At 38.7% G+C, this 27,234-nt stretch overlaps 1 protein-coding gene and 1 pseudogene across 3 annotated transcripts; both read left to right on the top strand.

Moving 5' to 3' along the window:
- The first annotated feature begins 853 nt into the window (after positions 1–853).
- On the top strand, positions 854–27,234 carry LOC122082424 (pre-mRNA splicing factor SR-like 1). 3 transcript variants are annotated; one of them, XM_042649977.1, is made up of 6 exons: positions 918–1,110; positions 1,267–1,332; positions 1,501–1,795; positions 2,251–2,331; positions 15,524–15,595; positions 25,426–26,613. In XM_042649977.1, exons 3-6 carry the CDS (start codon positions 1,508–1,510, stop codon positions 26,335–26,337), a joined length of 1,353 nt encoding a protein of 450 aa, XP_042505911.1. In that variant the 5' UTR covers positions 918–1,110; positions 1,267–1,332; positions 1,501–1,507; the 3' UTR covers positions 26,338–26,613. The 3 variants fall into 3 exon arrangements, with proteins under 3 accessions (XP_042505912.1, XP_042505911.1, XP_042505910.1); XM_042649978.1 differs by lacking the exon at positions 25,426–26,613 and adding an exon at positions 26,926–27,234 and having other exon boundaries at positions 854–1,110; positions 1,267–1,795; XM_042649976.1 differs by having other exon boundaries at positions 1,267–1,795.
- LOC122082920 lies at positions 12,025–12,142 on the top strand (annotated as a pseudogene).

Genomic DNA, 27,234 nt, shown 5'->3' on the forward strand with positions numbered 1-27,234 from the left:
ATTAGATTCTTTAAGCTAGAATCTTATTTCCTATCAATTGGCACAGATTGTAACGCATTCATGTGTTTACTCTGGAATCATCGTTCTGAAGAACATATGTTGTGATGACCATATGAATAAGATGTCCAATTCTACATGTGGTCAAGTACAGTTTTTGGTGGAAATCTAAGAATAACCATAAGACATTAATCATCATTCAAATTAAGGGAAGTGTTTCCTGTGGGGCAGTGCAGTTCCTACGCATGCGCAAGAGCTAATGAGAGCACGAGGAATCACCAAATAAGCTGTCATTTTTCATTTCATGGGGGTGGGTCGGTCATTCTTCCCCCATGTGTTTGGGTGTAGAGGCCACACTCACCTCCCCCAACCAAAAAAAAAAACCATTTTCTCTTAAACGGAAATATTATAAGGTGAAGAGTCTTATGTATGACCGTGCATGGTGCACAATTCATGCACAAGACCTTGGATGGGGACAAAAGCACCATTGAAATGACTAAAACACCTCCACCTGCTATTTGATGAATCAACGTCATAACAGTGGAATAACATAGTCCTTGCACTTATAGTAACTCAATCTTATATGTATTAAGAATGACACAGTCCTTGTTCTTAATTTCTTAACCATGATGGGGTTGAACTTTTAGCTCATTGGCAGTTTCGGTATGCGGTTGAGGCTTTAGTGTAATTCCAAAAATGGTCAATGGCCAGTCCTTCCTAAACCCCATCTTCTTGAAAATAGTAGTAAAGTAGTACAAGGCCAATGAGAGTGGGAGCATCAATATGGATTGGGTGGGTGGTAGTTTTGCTGGATCATGTGTGTCACTAGCTTCTTTCTTTAACCAAAAAAAAAAAAAAAACTTATCACATTCATCACCAGTCAAATCGAATAACTTAGGTCAAAACACCATTAAAAACAGCTCTCTTTTTTGTTTCGTATCGAAATCGAATAGCGATATTCACACACGGGGGGTGTGGGGCGGGGAGAGAAAGACCTTGGGCGCTCTAGGGTTTATCCGTCTTTAATCCAGTCCCACCTCAACGTTTTACTCCCCTCTCTGCTTCATCTCCGAAACCAGAAATTCGATTCACAGCGGGTTATCTATTTGAAAGGTTAGAAGAAACTTTTATCTATTGAAAATTGTATCTTTTGAATCCGAACCCTTATGATCCAATGTGCAACATTTCGTCTCATTAGTTTTAGGGTTCCGTATAGCATGAGATTACTGTAAAGGTTCTGAAAATTTCCATTTCTGTGTTGGTCTGCAGATTCTTTTAAGCTTTCCAATGGTGCTATTCTTTCTGTGGTGTCGAATTCATATCTTCTGAAGAAGGGTTTTGAGCTACTCCTTCTAATTTTTTTTTTTTTTATCGAATTGTCCTTTTTTGTATGACTGGGAGATGACATTTGGTTGCGTTGTTGGGGGTCGTCTTCCTCTTCTCTGAGTTAGCTTTGTCTAGAATTGGGTTTCTGTGAACAGCTGAACGTTGCTAAACTTGCAGTGAGGTTATGGAGATACAGACTTCAGGGAAGCCAATTGATTCCTTGCTGGAGAAGGTCTTGTGTGTCAACATCCTTTCTTCGGATTATTTTAAAGAGCTTTACAGATTGAAGACTTACCATGAAGTTATAGATGAGATTTATAATCAAGTTGATCATGTGGAGCCATGGATGACTGGAAACTGTAGGGGCCCTTCGACAGCATTTTGTCTGCTGTACAAATTTTTTACTATGAAGCTCACGGTCAAGCAAATGCATGGCCTCTTGAAACATCCTGATTCTGCTTATATTAGAGCAGTAAGTGTCTTTCTATCAAGAATTCGTATGGTTAAGATAGTTGCTTTGATTGAAATATATGCTTCTGCCAAAACGGAATCTCCAATTGTTTTTTAGGATCATTTTACCCGCTTTCGTTTTTCTTCAAGTCTACATTGGATATATTATCTCAATTTATAGCTGTATTGTTAAGGAAGCTGTCTGTTCATATTATAATTTCCTCTGTTTGAACTTTGTCGGTACTACCATTTCCTGGTGTTCAATTCAACTACACCGTCAATCATCGCATCCAAATTGATCAATACTATTCTATTGTGAGGGCGTAGATGTCCAATATTATACTTCATTTTGGTTTTTTAGTTTCAGATAGTAATGTTAGTTATGCATTTATTAGTTGTGATTGGGAAGCTGACTTGGTTCCTTAGATCTTTGTATGTCTCATGGGGCAGAAACTGAGGCTAGTTTTTGCTATGCAGATTGGATTCCTCTACTTAAGATATGTAGCTGACTCAAAAACTTTGTGGACCTGGTTTGAGCCTTATCTCAAAGATGAAGAGGTACGTTTGAGTCTTGTCTAAATCCATATTGTATTCAGCCATGTTAATTGACATCATTGCCTGTGGGATTACTCTTAAAATTTTCGTGGGGTGCCATGCTACTTGTTTTCCGTAGGGCTGTTAGATTCTAAAAGTTTCCAAATGTGTACACTTCCACTTCAATTTCTAAATGTATTGTCGGGTCTACTTCCATTGGTGGTGCTGGCAGCCTGCAACCATTCATTAGCACACTTTTTCCAGGACCTTCCTTTGTGTATTCTGGCTTTAATAAATAGTGTTAAAGGGACTTTGAGTTATATTTATTAACTAGGTATCAACTTGCTCACTCTCAATGCTTTTCCTTCAAATTTTCAGGGCCTACTTTTCCTTGTTTCTATTTTGTGAGAATCACTTTAGAATTTGATGTCACATTTGATTTTCTAAGGACTTTGAAGCAATCTTTGTGTTTGATTGTGAGAACATATTTAGTTGGGTTGTAGAGGAAAAAGGAATTCATCCTAATGTTTCTTATGAATGGGTATAGGATGCTTTGCGACATTAGATTATGTTTATAGAAGAATTTTCGCCTTTGGTTTGTCAAGAAGTTCGGTTTTTGGTGTGTTTTTGTACGTGGGGTTATTTTTATGGATGGAGTAGTCAAATGTGATAAATATTTGCGACATATTTTTTGTGTAATTTTGTTTCAACAAAAGGGCGGTCAGATTGGATCATAGGATCATAATAGGAATAACTTGGAGTTTTTTTTTTTATTTTTTTATTTAAGATATGATTAATTTCGAGTGCCTTTGTCATAGTCGTCAAGGTGTAGTAATGTAAGGGTAGTGAGAGATCAATAACCCTTAATAATATTCCCCGAAGCTCCAATTAAGCCAAGCACAAAAGACAGGGAAATCTGAAAACCAGATTTAGAATCAAGCCCAAAATAGGGCAGAAACTAGGGGATATGGAGGGCTCAGAAGGGGGTCTAACCTGGATCAAGTGGAGGTCCTGTGGTGCTAATGAAAACCCCAAAGTATCTTGGGAAACTACTAGGTGGTTTGGGAGTTCTAGAAGTTCTTGTTTTCAGGGTTTTAAATAAGAAAACTGGGAGAGAAACCTATAGAGGAAGTTTCGGTCCTTAGATGGAGCCCCAATGCTAGTCGAGTCTGTCACACCCTGCCTCTAGTAGGCCAAGGCATGTGGCATTGGACACCTCATTGTATCCAGTCAGCCTGTTTCCCCAGGATCTAGACTAGGGCAGATCATAACACCACAATCACACTACTGAAGATCAGAGTTCATATATACATGCACAGTCCAACAATAAGATATTTTACATAAGCTCTAGTGCCAACTAAGTGATAAGATCTTTATACAATTATCCAGGTGAGAGTTACATACCATTACAAAAAGAGAATATGTACACAGTTTACAGTATCTCAGTAGTAGACTATATACATTAGGGTATGCATCAGTTGAAATATATACATAAAAAGACAGCAATAGTCTATCCTATTTCTCAGAAGAATTGGCTTCTGTTGGCATAGTCGTCACATCCACAGTCGGGTTCATGATCGGTTTCATCCTCTGGAATATTGGCAAGGTAATCCATGGCAATTGTCTCATGATCAAGGCTGGCAGTTGGCAAAACACTAGTCTCGTCATCTAGAAAAGTAAAAAAATGGGTGAACACGTCATGCTCAGTGAGGGGGTGGGGGCAAGCAAGCAAGTAAACACAATACAAATGATGCAATGTATGCTCCACACCTTATATGATGCACATGGGTTCATTTAGCATTACATTACTTCCTAATCCATTACTAAGTCTGAGATCAGTAATATAGTGCTACGCAACGTAGGCGGTATTCCCTACCCTGTACGTTGGGCCTCAGTAATACAAGCTAGTTGCAGGCAGGAATCAGCCAGTCCCAGAAAGAACCTTGGTCCCCCGACTAACCCCTAGGTTAGTAATCCCGGGAAGTCAAGTGTACAGTATGTTGTACCCTACTGCTATCCGTCTCTAGGTACAGTACGTTGTACCATGGAAGTGTACTGCTAATTAGGCAGCCACGGGTCGGGATTAGTCAGTACCTATCCCCCTACTGACAAGGGGTTGTAGCGCTTAGCTAGTGATACCTAACCCAACAATTCTACATGATGCATAACCATCCATCAACCATTCATCACATGCTCACAACAATCTATGGGCACCTGCCAGTGTCCCATCTTATCTGCCTTACCTTCTTCCAATTTTCAAATCCACCATGTTAGTATTCACAAGAATAATAATAATGCATACCATAGTTGTCACGGCGCCAAGGTGAACCAAGGCACTGGAGGGTTGTCTAAGCGCTTAGGCGAGAAGGCGACCGCCTTAAGGCGAATACGGCGCCAAAAAAGACGTTTCTATTTTTTTAATATATCTATAATATCTAGTATAACTGTATAACAATGATATACTTAATTTTAAATTGCTTGTAAAAAATCAAGCCTTTAAGTTATATCAAAATACAAGAAGCACGACTTTAAGCAACATCAAGGGAAAAAAGTACACACTTTAAGCAACATCAAGAGACAAGAAACAACATTCAACATGAAATTCATATCAATGCAAATTGCAAAGTGATATATTTTCTAACATGAGAAAACACAACAAAAAATAAAAAAATTATTCATAAAAAAAAAGTTATAAATAAAACAAAAAGCATAACAACATATAATTCCTAATGAAATATTATAAATAATATAATATTTAACTATTTAAGTATGTAGTTAGATATACTTACCTCTATGATGCCCAAAACGAGATCCACAAATTCCATCATAGACCATGACTACATAAACCATGATATTTTAATGTTTAACCCCCTGTCAATCAATACATATAAGTCAGTGATACTAAAACACTAAGCAACAAGAGAAACTTTGTTCCTTAATATATGAATCATGACTCATGACTCATGATAGGTGATAGGCTATAGGTTCCAATCCTACCTGGGGAGAATTAAAAACACCTAATGGAAATTGAGAAACATAAAAATAAACCAAAATGCTAAACTTTAGTAAGCTTTAAAGTATAAATTTTAAAATAACAAAATAAACCATCAAGCTAAACTTTGTTCTTGTTTAACCATAATCAAGCTAACAAATCAACATCTACTTCTTCTCCCTCCGGTTGTTGACTCATAGAATCAGTTGGCCCATCACCAAAGTCTTCTTCAATATCTTCATCATCACGCACCACATCGTGGACCTCTTCTTCAACTTCATCATCTGATGATTCCTCAATAGTGGCCCTTCCCCTCTTCTTCAACTTCATCATCTGATGATTCCTCAATAGTGGCCCTTCCCCTACCACGACGTGTGTAGCAAATATTGGCTGCACTTGTTGATCCTTGAGCCCTCCTAGGTAAATTACGACCCCCCACCGATGTAGATGCACCAACTGCTCTATCAACATCTCCCCATGTGAGGTCGTCTCCAGGATGGACTAAATCTCCATCTTCTTGATCCCTTGTTATCCATTCACTACTCCAATTCATTTCATCAAGAATTAATGGATCATAATTGTTGCCCTTTTCCCTTCTTTCTTGGAACCTTGAATGAAGCCGACGATTATATTGGATATAGACTAGATCATTCAAGCGCTGATGTTCTAGTCTATTCCTCTTCTTGGTGTGAATTTGAATCCATAAATACTCTTTATTTAAGTCAAGAAATAGATGTAAAAAGTATAATTACAAACTAATATTTAAAAAATACGTACAAAATCAAATGTGTTCCAATTGCGCTCACAACCGGAAGCGGAGCAACAAAGGCCTAATATGCGTATTGCATAATGTTGAAGCGTAGGGGCCGAAGATCCATGTGTTTGCCACCAAGAGACTATATATAAGGAAAAAATTAGATACACATTGTTAAATACTTATTAAAATAAAAAAAAAAAATACTTAGTATTTACTAGGATCCAATGCTCCTTCACCGGCTTTCCGTTGTTTAATAGCCAAACTCCTTGCAAAGCTACCTTCACATTTTCTGTACATTTGAGACTCACGTATGATCTTGTCTTGCACAGCTAAGTCATGCACTATTCTTTCAATAACTGACATGAATGCATCTTGTATTTTACATGATTCTTCAAAAGGGAGTCTCTCATCGTTGATGTAGTCAAAATATTTGTTAGCATTTAGGTTAAGGCCAGCAGCATATAAAGGTCGATCCATTTGGACCTCCCAACGATCATCAATAATTGCTAACACCTTCTTCCATGACCGTTCTTTGTTGGCAAAATTTACTTTTATCTTTTTTTTTGCTATTTCCATTGCCAAATAACCTTCAGGCAATGCAGGCCTCTCATCACCATCTACTAACCTCAGGACAACTAAAATTGGTTGGGATGCTCTTAAGCAATCTAGTACAATGTTCCAGAATGTTTGTGCAAGTATTGTCTCAAATACTTTCTTACCTGCCTCTGCCTTGGACAACTTAGAACTATTCCAATCATCAGATACAAATAATTGCTTCAAGGAATCCTTGTTCTTGTACAAACTTTGTAGTGTCAAGAATGAGGTAGCAAATCTTGTAACTCCAGACCTCACCAGATCTATTCCATTTGTCTTTTTCCTCAAAGCATCAACAAGTTTGTAATGTCTGTAGATAAAACTTGTCATTGTTTTTGCCCTCTCTATTGTTTTATAAGCTTTCAACTTGCCAGTGTCCTCTAACATGAGGTCCAAACAATGAGCTGCACAAGGAGTCCAATGAAGCTTACTCCATTTTTCCATCAACATTCTACTAGCTGCAACATAATTAGCTGCATTGTCTGTAACTACTTGTACCACATTATCCTACCCAATTTCTTCAATTTTACTATCAAGCAGCTGAAATAACATGTCTGCATATTGAGACTCACTAGATACATTTACAGAGCCCAGAAAATAAGTCCCCAATGGACAATTGACAAGAAGATTAATCAAGTGTCTACCTCTCTTGTCAGTCCACCCATCAGACATAAGAGTGCACCCGTGCCTTTTCCAATAATCTTCATATTTCTTCTTGATACAGTCAATCTGAGCTTTTTCATCCTGTAGCAAGGGCACTCTCAACTCATGGTAAGAAGGGGGCTTATATCCTGACCCAAATTGTGCAATGGCTTCAACCATCTCCTCAAAGCTCATTGACAGTATTGAATGGGATGCCAGCTTCATAAAACCATTTTTGCAACATATGCATTAGTTTTCTTTCTGTCTGCATTTGATCTTAAGCTGCTTTGTATTGTTGTCTGGGTAGAACCTTTAGACCTCCTCTCACCAACTATTTCTTCAGGAGTCCGTCGAAGATAAGAATCTATCGGACCCTTTACTGCCACTTGTGTAATAACATTAGCTTTATTCCTTTTGGAAGATGTCCCAGAGCTTGGTACAAGGTTCTTTATTGAGGAGTCTATAGTTGGGGCCCTTGGTACACTAGACTGGAGTTGCCCTCCACTTTCTATTTCTTCAGGCATATCCTCTCCCTCTTGATGACCAACAGAATAATCCTCATCAAATACATCAGGCTTCCTCTTCTGATTTCGCATGATAGCTTCATGCATCTCTCTAGCGATTGCTGCAGTTGTTTTTGGGCACTTTGATATATCTCCATACCCACCAATTAAATGTTGCTTAAGCATTTTGATTCCTCCTTTGGCATCTTTTCCACAAAGTGTACATCGCACTAAGTTCTTATCATTAAGATCTGGCCAATATCCATACTTCCACCCGGGGTCTTTTGATTTGGCCTTCCTAGTTGGATCTTTGCTTGGATCATATGTTGATGCGCCAGTGCTAGCAGATGGCCCGCCACTACCACTAGTAGCCATATCTATTTAAATAAACTACAGCACTACACAAACATAAGGAACAACAACAAGAGAAACTAAGTAACAAAAAATAAGAAAAAACATAGCACTCTACAATGCACTTTACAATCTAAAAAATAATAACTAATGCACTACAACCTACCTACAGTAGCAGGGAAATGCGCTAGCAGGAGAAGAAGGAATCATGCAGTAGTAAAAAAAATTCATAAGAGAAAAAGGATAGCAGTAATGCACTAATGCACAACACTAATACACTAATGCACAACAATAATGCACAACAGTAATAGTCATGCAATCATAAATTCATAATACAGAATTACAGATTACAGTCTAAGTCTACTTGCAGGGGAAAAAAAAAGGAAGCACTAGCAGAGAAGCAGAGAAGCAGAGAAGAAGAAGAAGCATAGAAAGAATCGGCAGCCTCCATAAGAAGCATTCGAGAACATCAGAGGGGAAAAAGAAAAAAAAACCAGATGCAGACGAAGAAGAAGCAGAGGAAGAAGAGAGGAAAAATAAAAAAAATCCAGCCATAGACGAAGAAGAAGCAAAGGAAGAAGAGGAAAAAAAAAAACTCAGCTGCAGACAAAGAAGAAGCAGAGGAAGAAGAGAGGAAAAAAAAAAAAAAAAAAAAAAGAGTCGTAGACGAGAAGCAGAGGAAGAAGAAGAAAAAAAAAAGTTGTAGACAGAAGAAGCAGAGGAAGAAGAGGGAAAAAAGAAAAAAAAGAATCGTAGATGAAGAAGAAGGAAAAAAAAAAAAGAGATAGATAGACGAAGAAGAAGCAGAGGAAAAAAAAAAAAAAGAGTCGTAGACGAAGGAGAAGAAGCAGAGGAAGAAGAAAAAAAAAAGAGTCATAGCTCGAAGACGAAGTAGCAGGGAGGGAAAAAAAATTACAAACATACCTGAAGTCGAAACAGAGGAAGGAACGATCGATTTCAGCCAATCGGTCGGTTGAATCAATGAATCCAAAGTTCTACGATTGTAATGGCAGAGAGACTTCACCGGTAGAGAGAAACATGAAAGGGTTTTAAATTATAAACCTTTCATGTTATATTTCCCCCCACCACCAAACCTTTTTTTTTTTGTTCACTTGAGGAGTAAAATGATTCCATGCATCTCACATCATTTAAAAACCTGTACTTCATCAAATGAAAAGTTTACAATTAGAATATAAAAAACAAATAATTAAGTGAAAATAAAAAAAAAACACACACACACAAGGCGGCCGCCTTGCCTACCAAGTTGTCCAAGGTGCCAAAGGCGACGCCTTTTGGACGCCTTGATACCAAAGGCGACCGCCTTTTATACATAAACAATGGCGTCCCTCGCCCTGTCCCTAAAAAAAGGCCTGGACGCCAAGGCGACGCCTTGACAACTATGATGCATACAACAACATGCATGAGGTACAAGAGGAGATACAAACACAAAATAAAGATAACAAACACTCCATAAAATAAGTCAGAGCACCCACTCACCTTGGTGTCCAAATCCCTGAAATTCGGATTCTTGATTCAAATATTCCCTCACTGCAACTTATATGTCCTATTTCACAAAATTTTTAAATCATTATTTTCATAATAAAATCCTTTAGTTCCCCAATTCTGCCTAAGTACATTTTCCCAAATTCCTAAATTTTTACTTGGGCATATGACTGTTCTTCAATGTATAGTTTAGGTTTCCAATTTCCTTCATTACTGGGGGACATATAAAGGAAAGCCACTAGTGGGTCCCACACTTAGGTAGGATGTCCTGGAATCACATATACAGTCCACTTAGGATTTTAGAATTTCAAGCACTGTACCCCACTCCCATGAGTTCCATTTCATTGGAAATTCTTTAGTACACAGTTCCCACACAGGGTTCAAGGCATGCTGACCTGTTACACAGCAAAATTGGCCACTAGAACTAAAATTGGCAGGTTGCCTAGGTAGCAACTGGCTGGCCGGTCATGACCTGCAGGTTTCCCTTTAGTCTGCAGAATTCGATTCTGCCGAGGGCCATTACTGAATTTTTCCAGCTTGAATTCCTTCCTATACTGTAGGCTAACGTGATACAATTATTATACAAGATTTTTCTCATTCCTAGGAGCTGTTATCACCCCACTTATGAGCTCAATTGATTGAATTCCAATTCAATTTACCCCATTTCTTGAAATCATAATGGTAACTGATCAAATGGAAGACTATTTCGTTTCTACTTCAAATTAACCATTCAATTGGGGTAAATTTAACAGGAATACAGTAATAGGAATAAATTAAAACCTTAATTAGGCTTGCCAGTGGGTTTCATGGAAGGATTCAGCTCAATATTCCCAAATTCTTCAGTCTGAAAATTTATAAAATTCTGTTCTATACTTGTGCAGAAAATTTCTTAATCCATTAGTCCTACCCTAACTCCCATTTCACAGTATTTCATTGGTATGGTGAACACCCTAGGTTGCAAGGTTTTCATGGATGAAATTCCTATAAATTGGACCTCAGAAACCCCCTCCAAAATTGGGGCTTCCTCTACTGGGTAGTAGTCCAATTCACAGGGATTCTCCAGCAACCTCCAATTGAACCAAACCCTAGGTCTACCTACCTAATTGATGAAACTACCAACAATTTCTCTACTGAAATGAACAGTAGCGCTTACTTATATGCAATTCTGGTCCAACAATAACTTTAGGTGAAGAAGCTCCTTTTCCACTTCTCTTTCTTCCTCTTCTCATTTCTTTCTTTTTCTGCTTACTGTTACAATAGCTCACGATTAGGGTTAGTTATTGCCGAGGATTAAAGTATCGGTATCGGTCGGCCAAAATTAAGATACGTATTGGAGGGTATCGTATCATATCGAAGATACGCTAAGATACGTTAAAGATACACATAAATGGATAGGAAACACTTTTTTATATACTTTTGCATAAAAAAATAGTTAAAAAAGCTATATATAACATGTATTATGCATAAATAGTAAATTAAGAGTATTGCACTAAAAATTCAAGGTTTGTAGTTGTCCCATAAATGTAAAATCCTTATTCCCAACCTCGATTTCCACTTTAGCTGGAGAGAAAAATGGTTGACAGCAACTTTGGAACAAAAACACCTCAAAAAATTGTGTTTTTCTGAAAAATTATCCATCTTGGCCATTTTATGACCGTATTGGTACGTATCGGTGTGTATCGGTCGATATATACCGAAACGTATAGATACATACCGAAACATACATTTCGCTTCAATTTTGAATTTTCCATAGAGTATCGGTACGTATCGTATTGTATCGGTGGTGTATTGGTGCCTATCGGTATATATCATTAGATACATATCGATACGAAAGGGTTTTCAAAATTTCATGTATCGTATTGGTAAGGACCGATATGGTATGATATGGACCGATACTTTAAACCTTGGTTACTGCCCTTATTTCCCTTTATATAAGGCATCCCAAACAGACCTTCGGCTGGCCTTAGTCCAATTCTCTATACATATATATATATATATGTTACCTAATTAACTAATATGTAATTAAATTCATAAATTATTTTTCCCATTTATTTACTGCCATTTAAACGTGCATTTCATACCTCATTTAGGGTTCTTTACTTAGGGTAGAATGGGGATTTACACAGCAGAGGTGTGGGCCCCACAACACAAAAACCAAAAAAATTGCATATAATACATTAATAAACTAATATGTAATTAAATTTGTAAATTTAATTTCCCTTTTTTATTTTATTGGCATAAAATATTTATTTTATACCTCAATTAGGTCTCTTTCTATAGGGGTATAATGGGGAATTGCACAACAAAGGTGTGGGCCCCATAATGCAAAAACCCAGATAATTGCATTTTGCCAGTCCCAGGCGGTTGGACCGGTTTAGTGTGATCATACCAACACTAATGCACCGAATCCCATAAAACTTTGCAGTTAAGCGTGCTTGGGCTAGAGTGGTACTAGGATGGGTGACCCTTTGGGAAGTCCTCGTGTTGCACCCCTTTTCTCTATTCTTCTATACTTAGTCTCATAATTAAATTTACCTCTTTATCCACACCTTCTGATGAGTTCCCTAGTGATATTGGCAGGTTGAACAGGAGCAAGTGGGGTCACTTCTGCCTTCTTGGCACTCCACAGCTGCCAACAATGCCAGCATTGGCTTCTTCTACTCTTTCTTCTTGCTTATCCACAAGTAGGGGTGTAAATATCAGATTAGGGTGTTACAATTTCTCTCATGGGGTAATAAACAAAACCTCGAAAGGTCTTGCTTAGCAGGCTTCGGACTTGGGAGATATGGCCACTTGATTGGACTTCAAAACCTTAGCTGTAGGAACGCAATCATAAAACGATGCAGAAGATAATGGAAAAATAAGAACAAACATTGCACACAGGTTTATGAGGTTCGGCAAGATTGCCTACATCCTCGGTGAGATGAGATCGTGCTTCACTATCAATGGAGAATAGGGTTACAACCGTCCTGCTTGTCGAGGCGTTTGCACCAGTACTCCTTGGATTAAACTGTGACGGAATACAAGACATCATACACCAACACTAACTTCATGCTTGCTGAAATCGATTCTGTCTTGGTCTGTTTCTCGCTCTTTCTTCAATTAGAATTGGTTGCTGGTCTTCAAACAAGTATTAGAACACTCTCAGATCACTTTTTCACAAATCAGAAATTCATAATAGAGAAGAAGAGAATGAGATGGGATAGATGTGGGTGGGATGACTATTTCAGCCTAGGCCTTTCACCCACAACTATCTCAGCTGTTGATGAATTCTCTCAGAATTTTGGAAGCATAAAGCTGCAAATTTTATTCATAAAGTTGTGTCGCAAAGTTACAACAATTTTAATGGGGTTGGTTACATGGGGATTCCAAGCAAGGACGAGCGCAAGGATCCATGCAAAAAGATTGAAGGGTTATGACTAATTATAATAAGTGTCGGCTGTCAACTTGATGCACCACTATAAATCAGCTGCATGCTTATAACGACAGACTATAATAAGGTATCGGCTGTCTACCTGACGTACCATATAGATTGGTCAAGCCTAAGCGTCCTACATGCATTATGTTCACCATCAAGATAATCCATCACCCAACCTACTTCCATGAAAGGAGGAATGAGATAACGAATTCTTGATAGCCCTGTAAGCATGAAAGTAACCACTCGAACACACAACTTCGCATTGAAGACTATGTAGTCACACATCTCCGCATTAAAAACTAGATACGTAACACACAACTCTGTATTAAAAACTAAAAATGCAACCCACAACTCGAGTCAGAGGTATTTGTGGATCGCGGTTCAATGCACCAGCATAAAGCCCCACCACCACATGCAAACCAATTGCAACTCACGTGCATTACGTCCACCACCAAGACAATTCACCACCAGACCTTCTACGGTGTAATAAGGTTTTGGTAGAAGAAAGCCCTGGTAGCCCTGCTGAGCACGCATGATTGTCCATAAAAAACAACTTAAAAACATTGTTTTACTCCAAATAAGACTTCCTAAAAATAAACCTTAGACTCCAACATGGAGTAGGACTCAACTAAAGCAGTAAAACAACTTCTAACTGGGAATCACAGGAGAGAACCAAGTCTGTCTGTAGGCTGGTTCGATCAGACCTGATCTAGGTTGCTGTTGCTGGTAGGCTAGTTCCAATGGGCCTTCTTCCTTCTTCCTTCTTCTGAAGTATAGACCAACATGTCTATCTACATCACATAGCCTAGGCGACACCTTGGCATCCAGGCTCCTCCAGTGCCTTGTGTTGCCTAGACGTTTTGACAAATATGGTCTTAGTATTCCAAATGCGACCTTTTCTCTTCCTTCTAGGTAGACATACCTGACTAAGTGACCAATATATGTGGGGTGGATTGGGAATATGAATATGACTAGATTGTAACCGCTGGAGTGCAGAATCGGAAAACCTGTACAAATTTAGGGCATCTTGCATACTGCGTCAAAATTGTTATGTCAATGGATGGATAACATCAACTGTGTGATGATTGAGCTTCATCTTCTACAAAAGAGAATCGTGAATCACAATTTTCTTGTTGCTTCAGAATTTTCTATGTAATGTTTTGTTGACATTGCCTATTGCTAGTAAAACTTCGGTAACTTCATTTTCTTAAAAAGTTGAAAACTTTGGAACCAGTTTACCTGTTTAATGCTTAGACCATGAAACAGTAATCTTAACCACTCCGTGGTTTATGAAAGCATAATTTGAGGAAGATTTGTTTTTATGACCTAGGTTTTGGGAGGGAGTGTTCCTCTTCTAGATGGTTCTGCTTACAAGACTCATACCAGTGTTTAGGATAAACCTTGGAAATTTTTGCATTGTCCTATTAAAGTTGGTGAACATTTCTGTAGTTTCGTGACTGATTAATCTTTGAATGCATTTTTTAAAGTAAAAAAATGAATATACTAATTTATATTTGTTTTACTTAGCTTTCACATCCGTTTTTATGGATATGGATTGTTTGACATCTTTTTCTGAAGTCTATGTAGGGTTATGGTTAGAGGAAAGACCTAAAATGACCTTAGGAGAAGTGGTGAGGAAAGACTTGCATACCTTAGGTCTTGTATCAAGTATGATGTTGAATAGAGCTGATTGGAGGGCAAGGATCCATGTAGCTGACCCCATTTAGTTGGTATAAGGCTGAGTTGAGTTGTTGTTGTGTAGGGATATGGTTAACCATATTTAAAAGAGGAGACTATGGATTTGGTGGATCACCACTGATCTTACGTATGCAATTTTGTTTTCTATTGAACCTATCTTAATGTTTCTTTACATTCTTTGTTTTCTCCATTGTTTGTTCTTTACTCAAGCCTTGGTCCTTAATTTCAAGGTTAACCTGTGGGATTTCTCATTATACATCTCCTCCCCCTCTTTAAACTTTCTTTTACCCTCCTTGAAGTTTCCTGCCATTGTCAACAAATCTGCTAGCCTAGGCACTTTATGATGATAGTGGTGGCCTCTTGGTGTCTGAGAAGGAAACAAAGGCACTAACTCGTATGTGCTTGCTGTGGTCAGGATTCCTTATGTTTAGGACCTTTGAAACACCTTACCTCCCTGTACGGGCTTGTTTGAGTATCACACCTTGGCTTGTTCGTGGTTGCTAGGTGGGCCTATTCCAGCCTCACCTATTGCAACTGGAAATCTATACATCGAAGCTTCCTGGTTGCTGATGTGGTCAACCAGGCTCACCTATGCTTTTCACCACGGACACCAGTGGTAGTTAATGTTGGCTGCATGTCTTTTGGGAATTGGCTTGGTTGCAGATGACATTTGCATAACAAAAAAATTAGATGCACCATTAAATACTTATTTGAGTGAAAACTTGTCAAGGTTCTTACAATCATGATTTTGTTTTCAGGAATTTGCACCAGGATCAAATGGTCGCATGACAACAATGGGTGTATATGTGCGTGATTTGCTTCTTGGACAGGTGAGCTGCCATCAACTTCCATCGTTCTTTGTATTGTAAAATATCAACTGCTTGCTTGGCTTCCATTTTCTTTACACAAAAAATTCCTGTGCTAGGTTATAAATTCAAACATGATAAACTTTGGAACTGTTTGCATCCCGTATGTATGTTTACAGATGACTTATCTCCATTAGGTAAGGCTAATGACTAATAGCTTTAGGTCGCCGATGCATCTGTGAGTCTGAGCTTGCAGTCTTATGGTGGTTTCTGAGAGAGAACATAAAACAACTGTGTCATTATCCAGGATAGATTTTATTAATTAATGTGGTTCTTTGTGAAAAAAAGGGTGATGAAAGTGATGCCATGCTTGATATTCAGAGTGTCAATCAAATATTCAAATCTTTATTTAGTTCATCATGTAACCATTCAAGGCAATTAAATCTGAAAGTTCCTCAATGGAATTTGAAAATGCATTCAAAGCTAGCATGAGTAACTCTGTTAGTTGAACAAAGGGGATAAACTATAGTAGCAGTCTGGCAGACCTAGTAGTATGAAAATGGGCTTTGATGTCCAAGGGAAGTTTATTGATATTATAACCCAAAAAAAAAAAAAAAAAAAACCATAGATTCAAGCGTTTGACTGATTTCTCTGAGCTTGGTACAAACTCTGCTACATAAAAGGAAGGCAATTGTGAAAGTGAGTCCTTTTGCTTCTCATAGTAATTTGCTGCCATTATGATGTTATTCTCAACTTTTGCTGCAGCTGGATTAGGTTCAGTAAAATTTTGTTACGGTTCACTATATTGCAGTAATGAAATTTTTAATTTGGTGCGAGACAATGTGCAACAAGAGTCTCTTGTCTCACTTTATTTTTTGCATACTAGCTGTTGCTACAAGGGGAACAGGGTCGATATGTTTGTTTCTGCAAATAGGTGCTGCTCTTCGATTGAATGGTGCTTCAGTACACCAAAGTCCCCCCCCCCCCCCAAAAAAAAAAAAACACACACCCACCTTTCTTTTTCGGCGTCAAGTGTAATATAACGTGTAAGTACCTTATTTAGTTATATGGACCACTGTAGATTGCCATGTATTACAAAGATATTTGGCTATTATATCAGGTGTATTCTCATGTTATTTTGTAAAAGCTTAAGAAGAGAGAAAGGTGATCAACTGCTTGGCCTCTGCTGTTGAGGTGATAATTTAAGGCACACGTATCATGAGGGAGATTATGGATGAACACGATCTATGGCGTTCACTGGTGACACCACGATCACTAATTTTGTATTGTATCATTTTCATCTAATGTTTTAAAGAGAAGATTTAGATCATAATCCTGTGTCCCTTAAAAAGAAGGCAACCTCTCTTCTGGAGAATGTCAACTATATTAGCAGATATGGCGGGGGCGGGGGCGGGGGCGGGGGGGTTTGAAGCATCCAATTCAAAATTTATATCTAAATAGAAGTGTCTGACATGATATGATTCTTGTACTGATTGATCTGGGTAACATGGTTTGTCTCATAGTAAGTTACTTACATGCACTCCTATGGTAAGTTATTGTACTTCCATGTCAACTCTGGCTATTGTCCTGGTTTTTTTTTATGCCGACGACGAGTATCCTGGCCTTCAGCCTGACTAGTCCCACAGGCCCATACTGACCTCTTATAGCATGGACCGGGTCATATTGGGGTTGAATGAGAACCATTCAACTTTCATTGAAAGCAGTGGAGAGCACTAAACACCCCCATGTAAATAAGAGGAGGAACTCAGAACCACACGCTTCTTAAGGCGAAGGTCCCTTGCCAACTCTGCTACCCCCTTGGGGTTGGTTGTTGTCCGGGTTCAGTGATTGTTAATGTGAGAGATTTGTTACAGAACTACTTTCGTATCCGGTGTTAGGATTACTGGGCTATGAGGCTATGACATCAGTATCCTCTGTAATTCTTCTTATTCTAAATCTTTCTGACTTTTTCAACTGTATTTCATTATTAGTGGCATCATGAATTGGTTGGGACCTCTAGGGCAAGTTTACTTGCATGGCTGTGTGATGCAGGGGTGTTTTTAACCTAGTCCCCAAGAAAAAAGAAACCACACAGGTCTAAGTTATAAGCAGCTTATTGGGATATGGACCTTTAAGTCCATCCCAGCATGGGCCTTTAAAGCCCATTAGTGGTCTGCTTGGTTGCCCAAATCATGGGGGCTATATTTAGACTTTTTTTTTTTACTGCTTTGTTTAATATAAATGTTTGTTCCTTAGCCAATTAAGTTTTCTACTTGTATTGTTTTCTTGGTTTTAATTTGGCTAGAAATTCTCTCTTTTTAGATCTAGTTTGTAGGCTATTGCCATTCATGATTTTATGAATACAAAAGTTAATTTCTTCTTCAATGGAGCTGTGCTGCGGGATTCAGTAACGGGCAAGTGGTCCAAAGATTAGTGGGATTCTGGTTTGGTTGTTTTAAGTGCGAAGATTAGGTGTTCTTCTATCTTCCATCTCTCTATTTCCTCCATAGTCGCTGTGCTAGTAAGATCAAATCACCCCATTCTGGAATTAATTTCTTCTGTTAAACTGTGCGTGAGAAGAGGATTTTCTGCTGGTTAAGATGACCTTACAGTTTGAGAGTAAAGACTACTGTATTGCTGAATTCCATTCCTGGCGGATGCTCTGTTTCTGGTTGATTTTCTGCAACATGAGATTTGAAATTGAAGTTAATCTGACCATTGGTTAGCAGCAAGGTTTTGGAATATTCTTGAGAGTTGAGCCCCTTGAAAGTGGCCTTCGACCAGGACTTGACCCAGATCAGGTCTATTGATCTGGAGTAATTAAATTTTCTTAAACCTGTCCTTTTCTTTTCCCAGATTTATTCTTTTGTTAATTTTTCTTTATTTGACCATTTGATCATCAATATCGTTTGGGAATCTGTTTCACTATTGGGCTGTTACAATCCACCAGAGTAGTGTTCAGCTGAGTTTCTGATTGCCTATAATTAGAGTTCTAATATTCTGATTAAATTTCCTGATTTCACTATTTTCTCAGTTGGTTTAAATCTGGATGTCGATCATCGCAGTCTTTCGAGGTTCTGTAATCTAACATCATTCTACCTTTGACCAGAAATTGGACCCCATCCGATAAGGTTTACTTTTGACCTTACTGTTGACCTATTTCTTCTTTAGGGTTTAATTGGGATCTTGTTAAAAGGGGTGTGTATTCTGTTCAACCTACCTACTCCCCATTAATCTGGTATCAGGGGAACATTTCATTCCATGTCGGAAAACCTTTGACACCAGTCATCATAGTTGTAACAACGTATAGGCGACCCAAGGCATTGGCGGGGGGCCTAGACCCAAGGTGAAACCAACAAGGTGAACAAGGCATCCAAGGCACCTAGACGCCTTGACAACTAAGCTTGTCATATTGTAGCCCTCTTTTTCAAAGAGGTTGTGCGTATACACAGGTTGTTAGATTCAATTGTTTTGGATAGAGATGTTAAATTCATGAGTTATTTTTGGAAAACATTGTGGATGAAGACAAACACAAAGTTACAACTCTCTATAACCTTCCATTCATAGACTGATGGGCAGACAGAGGTCATCAATCGAAGTTTGGGGATTATGAGAAGACCAGGCCGTTCATGCTCATCATTTCCGAGTTCGCTTATAACAACTCAGTTAACGGCACTATAGGTCGTATTCCATTCGAGATTATACTCGGAGTTCAACCTAAGGGGCCAATTGACTTAGTTCCCCTCCCTTCTCATGCATATGTTACTATTAAGGTGGACGACTTTATATGGCATATCACTGAGGTAGACATTGACGTACGCTGCCGCATTGCTCTTGTTAGATTATATGAGAGCATGTGTCAGTTGAATTCAAGCATATATTTATTTGTTTCCTATTGAGTTTTGGGTAGTTGTTAGCTAAGTTGGAGTTAGTTTCCTTTTTGTTATGCCTTCTAGTTTTCCTATTTGTGTTATGACTATGTAATAGATAGTCTATGTATTGATTGAAAGGGGCAGTCCCAACCATACGGTTGTGACTCCCAAGTGACACCAATCTCTTTGTCTCTCTCTTCTTTCTTCTTCTTTGATTCTCGTTCTCAAATCTTTACATGGTATCAGAGCCATGAAGAAGTGTTCTGCGTTTGCCTACTGTTGGTAAAAATCTAAAAATAAAAAAATCTGATTATTGTTTGCTTACGCCTGTTTGTCGTTTGCTGAAGTTTGTTTCGTTGATGTCATTGTTTGCTTATGGAGTATTTGAAGATGTTTTACAACTTGCAGCACTGGTATTACTGATTATGAAATACCCCGTTGATTGATGCATTGATTAGTCGGAAAAAAAAAAGAAGTTGCTGGATTTCCCCCTCGAGGTTCTGCAGTCGATGTACACTGGATTGCTGCTGTTTATTCCTGTAATCTTGAGAATGATGGTTTTGCTTAGGTATCGATTTCTACTAACTTTGTATCAATTGATGCTGGGTTTTGTGAGGTTACTTCCTGCTACTTCGAAGTTGTTGGTGCCTGAATTTGCTGCTGATGAATTAATGGGGTGATCGAGTCACTGGTTGTCAAGGAGTGTTTTCCCTGCTTTCCACCTCGACAAATTCTGGACTGCCCTGTTTGCAACTTGATTACGTCTCAAGGATGCTTCTTCCTTTTCTCGCTTGGTTGCTAGTTTCGGGTTCCTTGGCACTAGGTTGAATATAGTTACAGATCTTGCGTGAGATATCTCATCTTCTCACATTTACTTTTTTTTTTTTTTTTTTTTTTTTTAAGAATTAATGTATTATTATGAGTTTCCAGCTTTGCCCCTCACTCTTGTCTTTTCTCTTGTCTTATTCTTGCTTCTGGTTATGTGATTTAAAGTGGGTTGATTTCCAATTTTATCCTTTCTTTTATCACCCCTCCTTTACCCTCATATTTACACCCTGCCATTCATTCCTGGATTATTCTTTGCACGACACACATACACCACATTCCTTTGCTGCTTTCTCTTAAATTGAAGTTTCCATATTATTGGCCCTCCTTTACTAGTTAGCATTATATTTTGGTCACTTCCTAGTTTACCCTTTGGCCTTGGATTGTGATTTTAATTGAAGTTCTCTTTTATTACTAAATTTCCATCCCACTTTGGAACTTGTGATTAATTACAAGAGTGTCATTCCCTTTTGCAATTTCAATTTATTGGGCCAATAATGGTTAGTGATGGGTTTTAAACCCAGGATTGACTGATTAATTACAAAATTGCCATCAACTTTGAAGTGGGTCCATACCGAACCCGATTGAGTATTTTGACCTGGGGTTCACATCAATTGGGAACTATATGAAGTAATTACAAAATTTCCATTGGGCATATATATGTGCCAACTTATTGCTTTGGTGGGCTATATATGTGCCACCTCAATTTGGAATTTGTACTTTTTAGGAAAATTGGTACCTGTATGCGTGGTAATTGGAGTTATTTGTTCAGATTTTTTCTACCGTCAGGGGGAGATTGGGATTTTTTTTTCTTGTGGTGCTCTTGGTATGGGATTCTTTATGATGGTGGTTGTTGGAAATTATTTATCCTTGTGTACTGCTACATGTGAGGGGGGATTCAAATTATTATTGGTTTGATTTGATTTATTGTCTACTCAATGGTTATTTCGTTTGAAGTCGTATCTGATCTTGTTTGTCCTCAACAACTATTTATCTTTTGAAGTTGATATATTGAACAACCTGAATGTTGTTTGGTCCCCAACGACCTGATGCTACCTATTTATCTGTGGAATTTTCTGTGCGACGTTTGTTTGGGGAGATCTCTGTTTGAGGCTTGTGAGTTCTTTTGTTGTAGCAATTGGAAGCTACAGTTTTATTGCAGTGCCTTCTTTGGGAAGTTCATGTGATGTAGATGTTGGATGCTACACATTTTTTGAGATTATGTGGGAGTGCCTTCTTTGGGAAGGAATTTTGTTACTGTTGGAATGCCTTCTTTGGGAAGAGCTTTCGGTGGTATTGGAGTGCCTCTTTTGGAAGGACTTCGGTCGCTTTTGGTGTTGCTGATGGCTTTATGATGGTTGATTGGAGTTATCCCTGTGCTCGTTGAAGTTCTTGTTGGTCCAAACTCGAGCTTTCTTTTGCTATATATATATATATACTCCAGCTTGAGGGGGAGTGTTAGAGTATATGAGAGCATGCGTTGGTTGAAGGGCTATGGGTGACCATAGACCTTTATACCGTGGGACTATATTTGATACAGGCATATCTTTGTTAGTTTCCTATTGAGTTTAGGGTAGTTGTTAGCTAAGTTAGAGTTAGTTTCCTTTTTGGTTATGCTTTCTAGTTTTCCTATTTGTGTTATGACTTTATGATAGATAGTCTATATATTGAATGAAAGGAGGCAGTCCCAATCACACGGTTGTGACTCCCAAGTTGTACCAATCTCTGTGTCTCTCTTCTTTCTTCTTTTTGATTCTGGTTCTCAAATCTTTACTACTCTCAATAATGATATGTAAGGGTACGGATGACCGTCATCGTCGTTATGTCAAGTCCAAACCAGGAGGTATGGTGATGGTACAAATCATGAATCACTCTGGAAAGGTTTGCACCGGGCACCAATAAGAAGTTGCATCCGTAGGTGGTGGGTCCGTACAAAGTTCTGAAGGTGATTGGTTGCCCCTAATGTGTATGTTCTCAAACTGCTACCAGATATGACCATCACAACGTCTTCAATGTGGTAGATTTGACTCTTTATGTGGGTCACCATTCAGATGAGGGTGACACCAAGCATTCTCTTTGGTTAATCCCAATTCATTACACCATTGAAGGATGAGATTGAAGATGTCATTGATGACCGACACACTATGGTACAAAATGGCAGTGGCTATCATACTTTTCTTGTTAAATGGAAGGGATGGCCGATGGCTGATTTGCACTTGGATCCATGAGGCCAATTTGAAGCGACTCAACCTGGACCTTTATGAGCATTACTTGTGTGACTTTTACATTCGTCTGAGCCGAATGTTTTGAGGCCGGGGAGAGTTGATCTAGGGTAGTTTTTAGCTTACTCCGGAAGAAGAAGAAACCAAACAGACTTGAGTTATAAGCAGCTTATAGGGATGTGGGCCTTAATTTTCCCTCCCGACATGGGCCTTTAAAGCCAATTGTGGTCTGCTTGGTTGCTCAAATCATTGGCTATATTAAGACTTTATTTTTTTAAAGACTAATTCCTTGGCCAATTAAGTTTCCTACTTCTGTATTCGTGATTTTATGAATGCAGAAGTTATTGTTTTCTTCGATGGAGCTGTGCTGTGGGATTCAGTAAAGATTGAGAGGTCCAAAGATCAGTGGGATTCTGGTTTAGTTGTTTCGAGTGAGAAGATCAGGGTATTCTTCTATCTTCCATCTTTCTATTTCCTCCATAGTTGCTGAGCTGGTAAGATCAAATCACTCGTATTCTGGTTTTTAAACTGTGACTGAGAAGAGGATTTACTGCTGGTAAAGAAGATCTAACAGTCTGAGCTTAAAGGCTACTGTATTGCTGAGTCGATTACTGGCGGATGCTCTGTTTCTGGTCAATTATCTGTAAACTGAGATATGTAATTAAAGTTAAATCTAACCATTGGTTAGCAGCAAGGTTTTGGAATATTCAAGAGCCCATTGAAAGAGGCCTTTGACCAGGACTTGACCTGATCTGGTGTAATTTAAATTATCCCAAACCTGCTTATTTTCCAGATTTGTTCTTTTTTTAATTGCCCTTAAACTGACTGACTGATCATCAATATATTTTTGGAATCTGTAATTAGAGTTCTCATAAATTCTGATTAAATTTCCTGATTTCACTATTTTGTCTATTGTGTTAAATCTGGCTGTTGAATCATCAGTCTTTTGAGGTTTTGTTAATCTAACATCATCCTACATTTGACTAGAATTTGAACCCTATCTGATAAGGTTGTCTTTTGACTTTAGTGTTGACCTATTTCTGTTTTACGGTTACTTGGGATCTTGTTAAAAGGGGTGTGTATTCTGAACCTAAGGTTTATCCTACCCCATTGTGCCTTCAAAAATTTTCCTTACGGGCTTTTACAATTAATGTTGAAGGGAAAAATAATACCAAGATTTCCCGGCATGCCGGGTGGTGATCACCAATCCGGACAACCTGAAGCATGGTTCAGCCCTTCAGTGGCCATAAACTGGCACTGCAAGGGTTTTAGTTGTTGTTATTGGTGTATTTTATACTCAACTGATTGGTTAAGATTGTTTGTTAGAATTGTCTGCAACGATTCATGGTTTGTGGCCAATCCAGAAGATGGAATGACATTTTGTCATCCTGGATGATGCCTGTGGATATACTGTCTTTTATTTTTCACTTTTTAGTGAATCCTTTGAGAAAATATGGGTACTCAAAATTTCTAAGAAGGCTGACATACTTTTTCCGGGGAACTGAACTTATCTAGGTGGTGATAAGTGGAGATGAAAGTCAATTGTGGTTTTGTAAGTACTATTGGAAATGAAGCTTCTTATTTTGTGTTTGACATTAATCCTGAAGGAGAGAGCTGAAGCCTGACAGGGTTTAAATGGCAATTTACCATTGTTTCAGTTTCCTTTTTCCCCTTTTTAAGTTTTAACACCCACCCTTACCTGGGAAAGATATGTATGTTCCCTTGAATAGTACCTGCATTATACTAGATTCTGATTAACATATGGTATGACAAATGGAAATTGGCTGGAGCTGAGTGCTACTCAAGACAAAAAACTAGAAGACTGTTCTGTCCACATGTTCTAAATTTTGGTCATTTTTCATTTCTAGCCTTAATGTTTCTATAATCTCACTTTTACTCACCTTCTAAATTTGACCTTTATAACCCTAAATGTACATTAAATATGGCCTGGGATGTATGGCATTTTCCCTGGGTGCCTTGCCCTCTCTAAGGCATCGCCTAGGCATCAAGGCCACTTGCCACTGCTGTGGCACTGCTTGGCGCTATAACAACTGTGCTTGATTCACATCTGCTATTCATGATGCTTGTGTGAAATTTCCCTTTTGTTATGCTAGTAGCTTTTAATTGCTGATATTTTTAGTAGTTACTGGTCTTACAATCTTTCACAAGCTAATTAGATCTTTCAACAGATTTATTCTCTCCCTTATTGGACATAAAATGCAGTTTAGTCTTACTGGCAGTTAAAAATTGTAATAAAGATTTTTATTGCATGGAAAGTTGCTGGTGGTAAGAATTTGCAAGAAAAGATATGAATGGCTGTGGGTTGACAAAAATCATGGCTTTAAATAGAGTTGACTGACAAAACAATATGTATCCCACCCAATTTAGTTGGGTGGTTGAGTTGAGAGTTAGTAATGGATGGTAAGGATTTAAGAAAATTTTGTTTCATCACCTATTTGTGTTATGAATCTTGTTTCTCTGTATGAAAATTAGAGTCGTGCTGTCTCCCTTTCTAATTTCCTTTTTTCCTCAGAATTGAGTGTATTTTGATTTCCTTTCACTCAATTAAGTCCTTTCTGATGCGATAATTGATTTAGTTTATCTGTATGGTGGCTTTGAGCAGCATGGTTTGGATGTTGTATATTGTATACTGAATGGGATTAGTTATCATAGAATTATATTTGCATTTTCCATATTTGGATTGCCAAGGAATATTAATTATATTTGCATTTTCCACATTTGGATTGCCAATGAATATTGTGGATGCTTCTTGTAGTTTCCGTAGCTGTATATACATCCTAAAAAGAAGGGAAGAACTTTACATGCTTCCCCAAAGACTTTAATTTTGTTGTGACCGTTTGTCGCTGATAGTATACTTTATAGCTCTTTTTGTACCTCAAAAGAGGCAAAGTACTCATTAGTTTTTTGACAACAGTATTACTTCGATACCCTTTTCCCTCGGACACCCGTTCCTATCATGCGACAGATTGTTGCAAACCTTGAGAAGATGAAGCTCCCTTCCAAACACTCTGGTGTCACGGGGGAATCTAGCCGACATGGATCTGATGATACTGCTCGTCGACCACCTTCTGTGAAAGCTGCTCTTTCAGTCTCCTTCGGTCAGCGTGCGCCCCATCGTGCTTCCACGAGGGATTCATCACCAGTTAGGCGTACACTGCCTCCTCATGACAGAAACAATGGGGATGATGCTCGAAGATCTCCCAGCAGCCATCGCAGCCGGAGCCGTGAATTTTCTGATCGTGACCATTCAGACAGGGATAGGGACCGGGACCGGGAGAGGGAAAGGGAAAGGGACAGGACTAGAGAAAGGGACAGAAATAGAGAGAGAGAAAGGGATAGGGAAAAAGATAAGGAATGGGACAGAGACAGTGAGAGGGAGTGGGACAGGGACAGAGACAAAAACAGAGATAGGAAACATGAGTATGATCGACATGGGGTTCATGAGAGAAGAGACTATCACAGGTCCAAGTATGCCGATGGAGATAGGGAAAGTAGCAGACGGGACCATGAGAGTACTCGTCGTGATGGTAGCAGGCATAGAGAATCTACCTCTCGCCGGAGTAGGAGTAGAAGCCAAAGCCAAAGCCGAAGCCGAAGCCGGAGCCGGAGCCGGAGCCGGAGCTTACAAGTCCACAATCATCATCCGAGTCCACCTAGAGATGGAAACAAGGAGAAGACACCTACACTTGCATCTAGCAATCTGGCCAAGTTGAGGGATCTATATGGGGATACAGGCGATCAAAAAGGGTATAGCGGCCCAGATAGGGGTCCCAAAGACAGCAGCACTGAGGAGGTGATTAGACTTGGTGGTTCTACTTGGAAGTAGAAGAAGGTTACTCTTCTATTAGGCATGTGGATGCTGGAATATGTACTGGATGATGTAAAATGTTGTCTTTGCTTTGGCCTTGCTTTCTAATCAGGTTTAGTGGAAAGACGAAAACTTGTGCTCTGTTGGGACAATATTCTGACAATATAACACTTCTGCGACGTGTAATTTTTTGTTGCTAAATGTTTATTGTATTGCAGTTGTATGTGCATTGAAATTTTCATGCAACGATGACTTGTTTATCCATTCTAATTTAATGCACTCTCTTTTAAGTTATTTCGTTTTTGTCAGTTCTCGTTTATGCAGCGTAATTGTTTTGGCATAGTAATGCCTTCACAAATGGATACCGTGATTGTGCAAGGGATATGGACATTGTAAATATGTACTTTCTCTTTTAAGTTATTTGGTTTTTGTCAGTTCTCACTTATGCAGGGTAATTGTTTGGGCATAGTAATGCCTTCACAAATGGATACCGTGATTGTGCAAGGGATATGGACATTGTAAATATGTACTTGGTAATACCCCCTGTTCCAATGTACTCTGCGATCTTTTGCTTTCTAAAGAGATTTTGAAATTTCACTCTCCCAGGAACTGCCAACTATCCACCTACTATATTGGGAGAAGATATCGTAAAAAAGGGTGCTCCCAGCAATTGGATGCTCACTGCACATGGTGCAGCTAGGCAGAGAATCCGTGCTCCGAGATGTTTAGGTCTGCAATGTCTTGATTTTGGCTGTTCTTTTGGTCTGTTTAGTGGCAAATGTCAAGTCACATGCACCCAGTTTTATGGTTATTTTCCCGTGGATCTCTTTTTTTCCATTTTTTAATTTCCTGTAGATCTATTGTGATATTACTTCCCATGGTAGACATTTCACTGTTATATTTTTCAGTACTTCA

This window comes from Macadamia integrifolia, chromosome 6 (assembly GCF_013358625.1).
Source record: "Macadamia integrifolia cultivar HAES 741 chromosome 6, SCU_Mint_v3, whole genome shotgun sequence".
In the NCBI taxonomy this organism is placed as follows: Eukaryota; Viridiplantae; Streptophyta; class Magnoliopsida; order Proteales; family Proteaceae; genus Macadamia; species Macadamia integrifolia.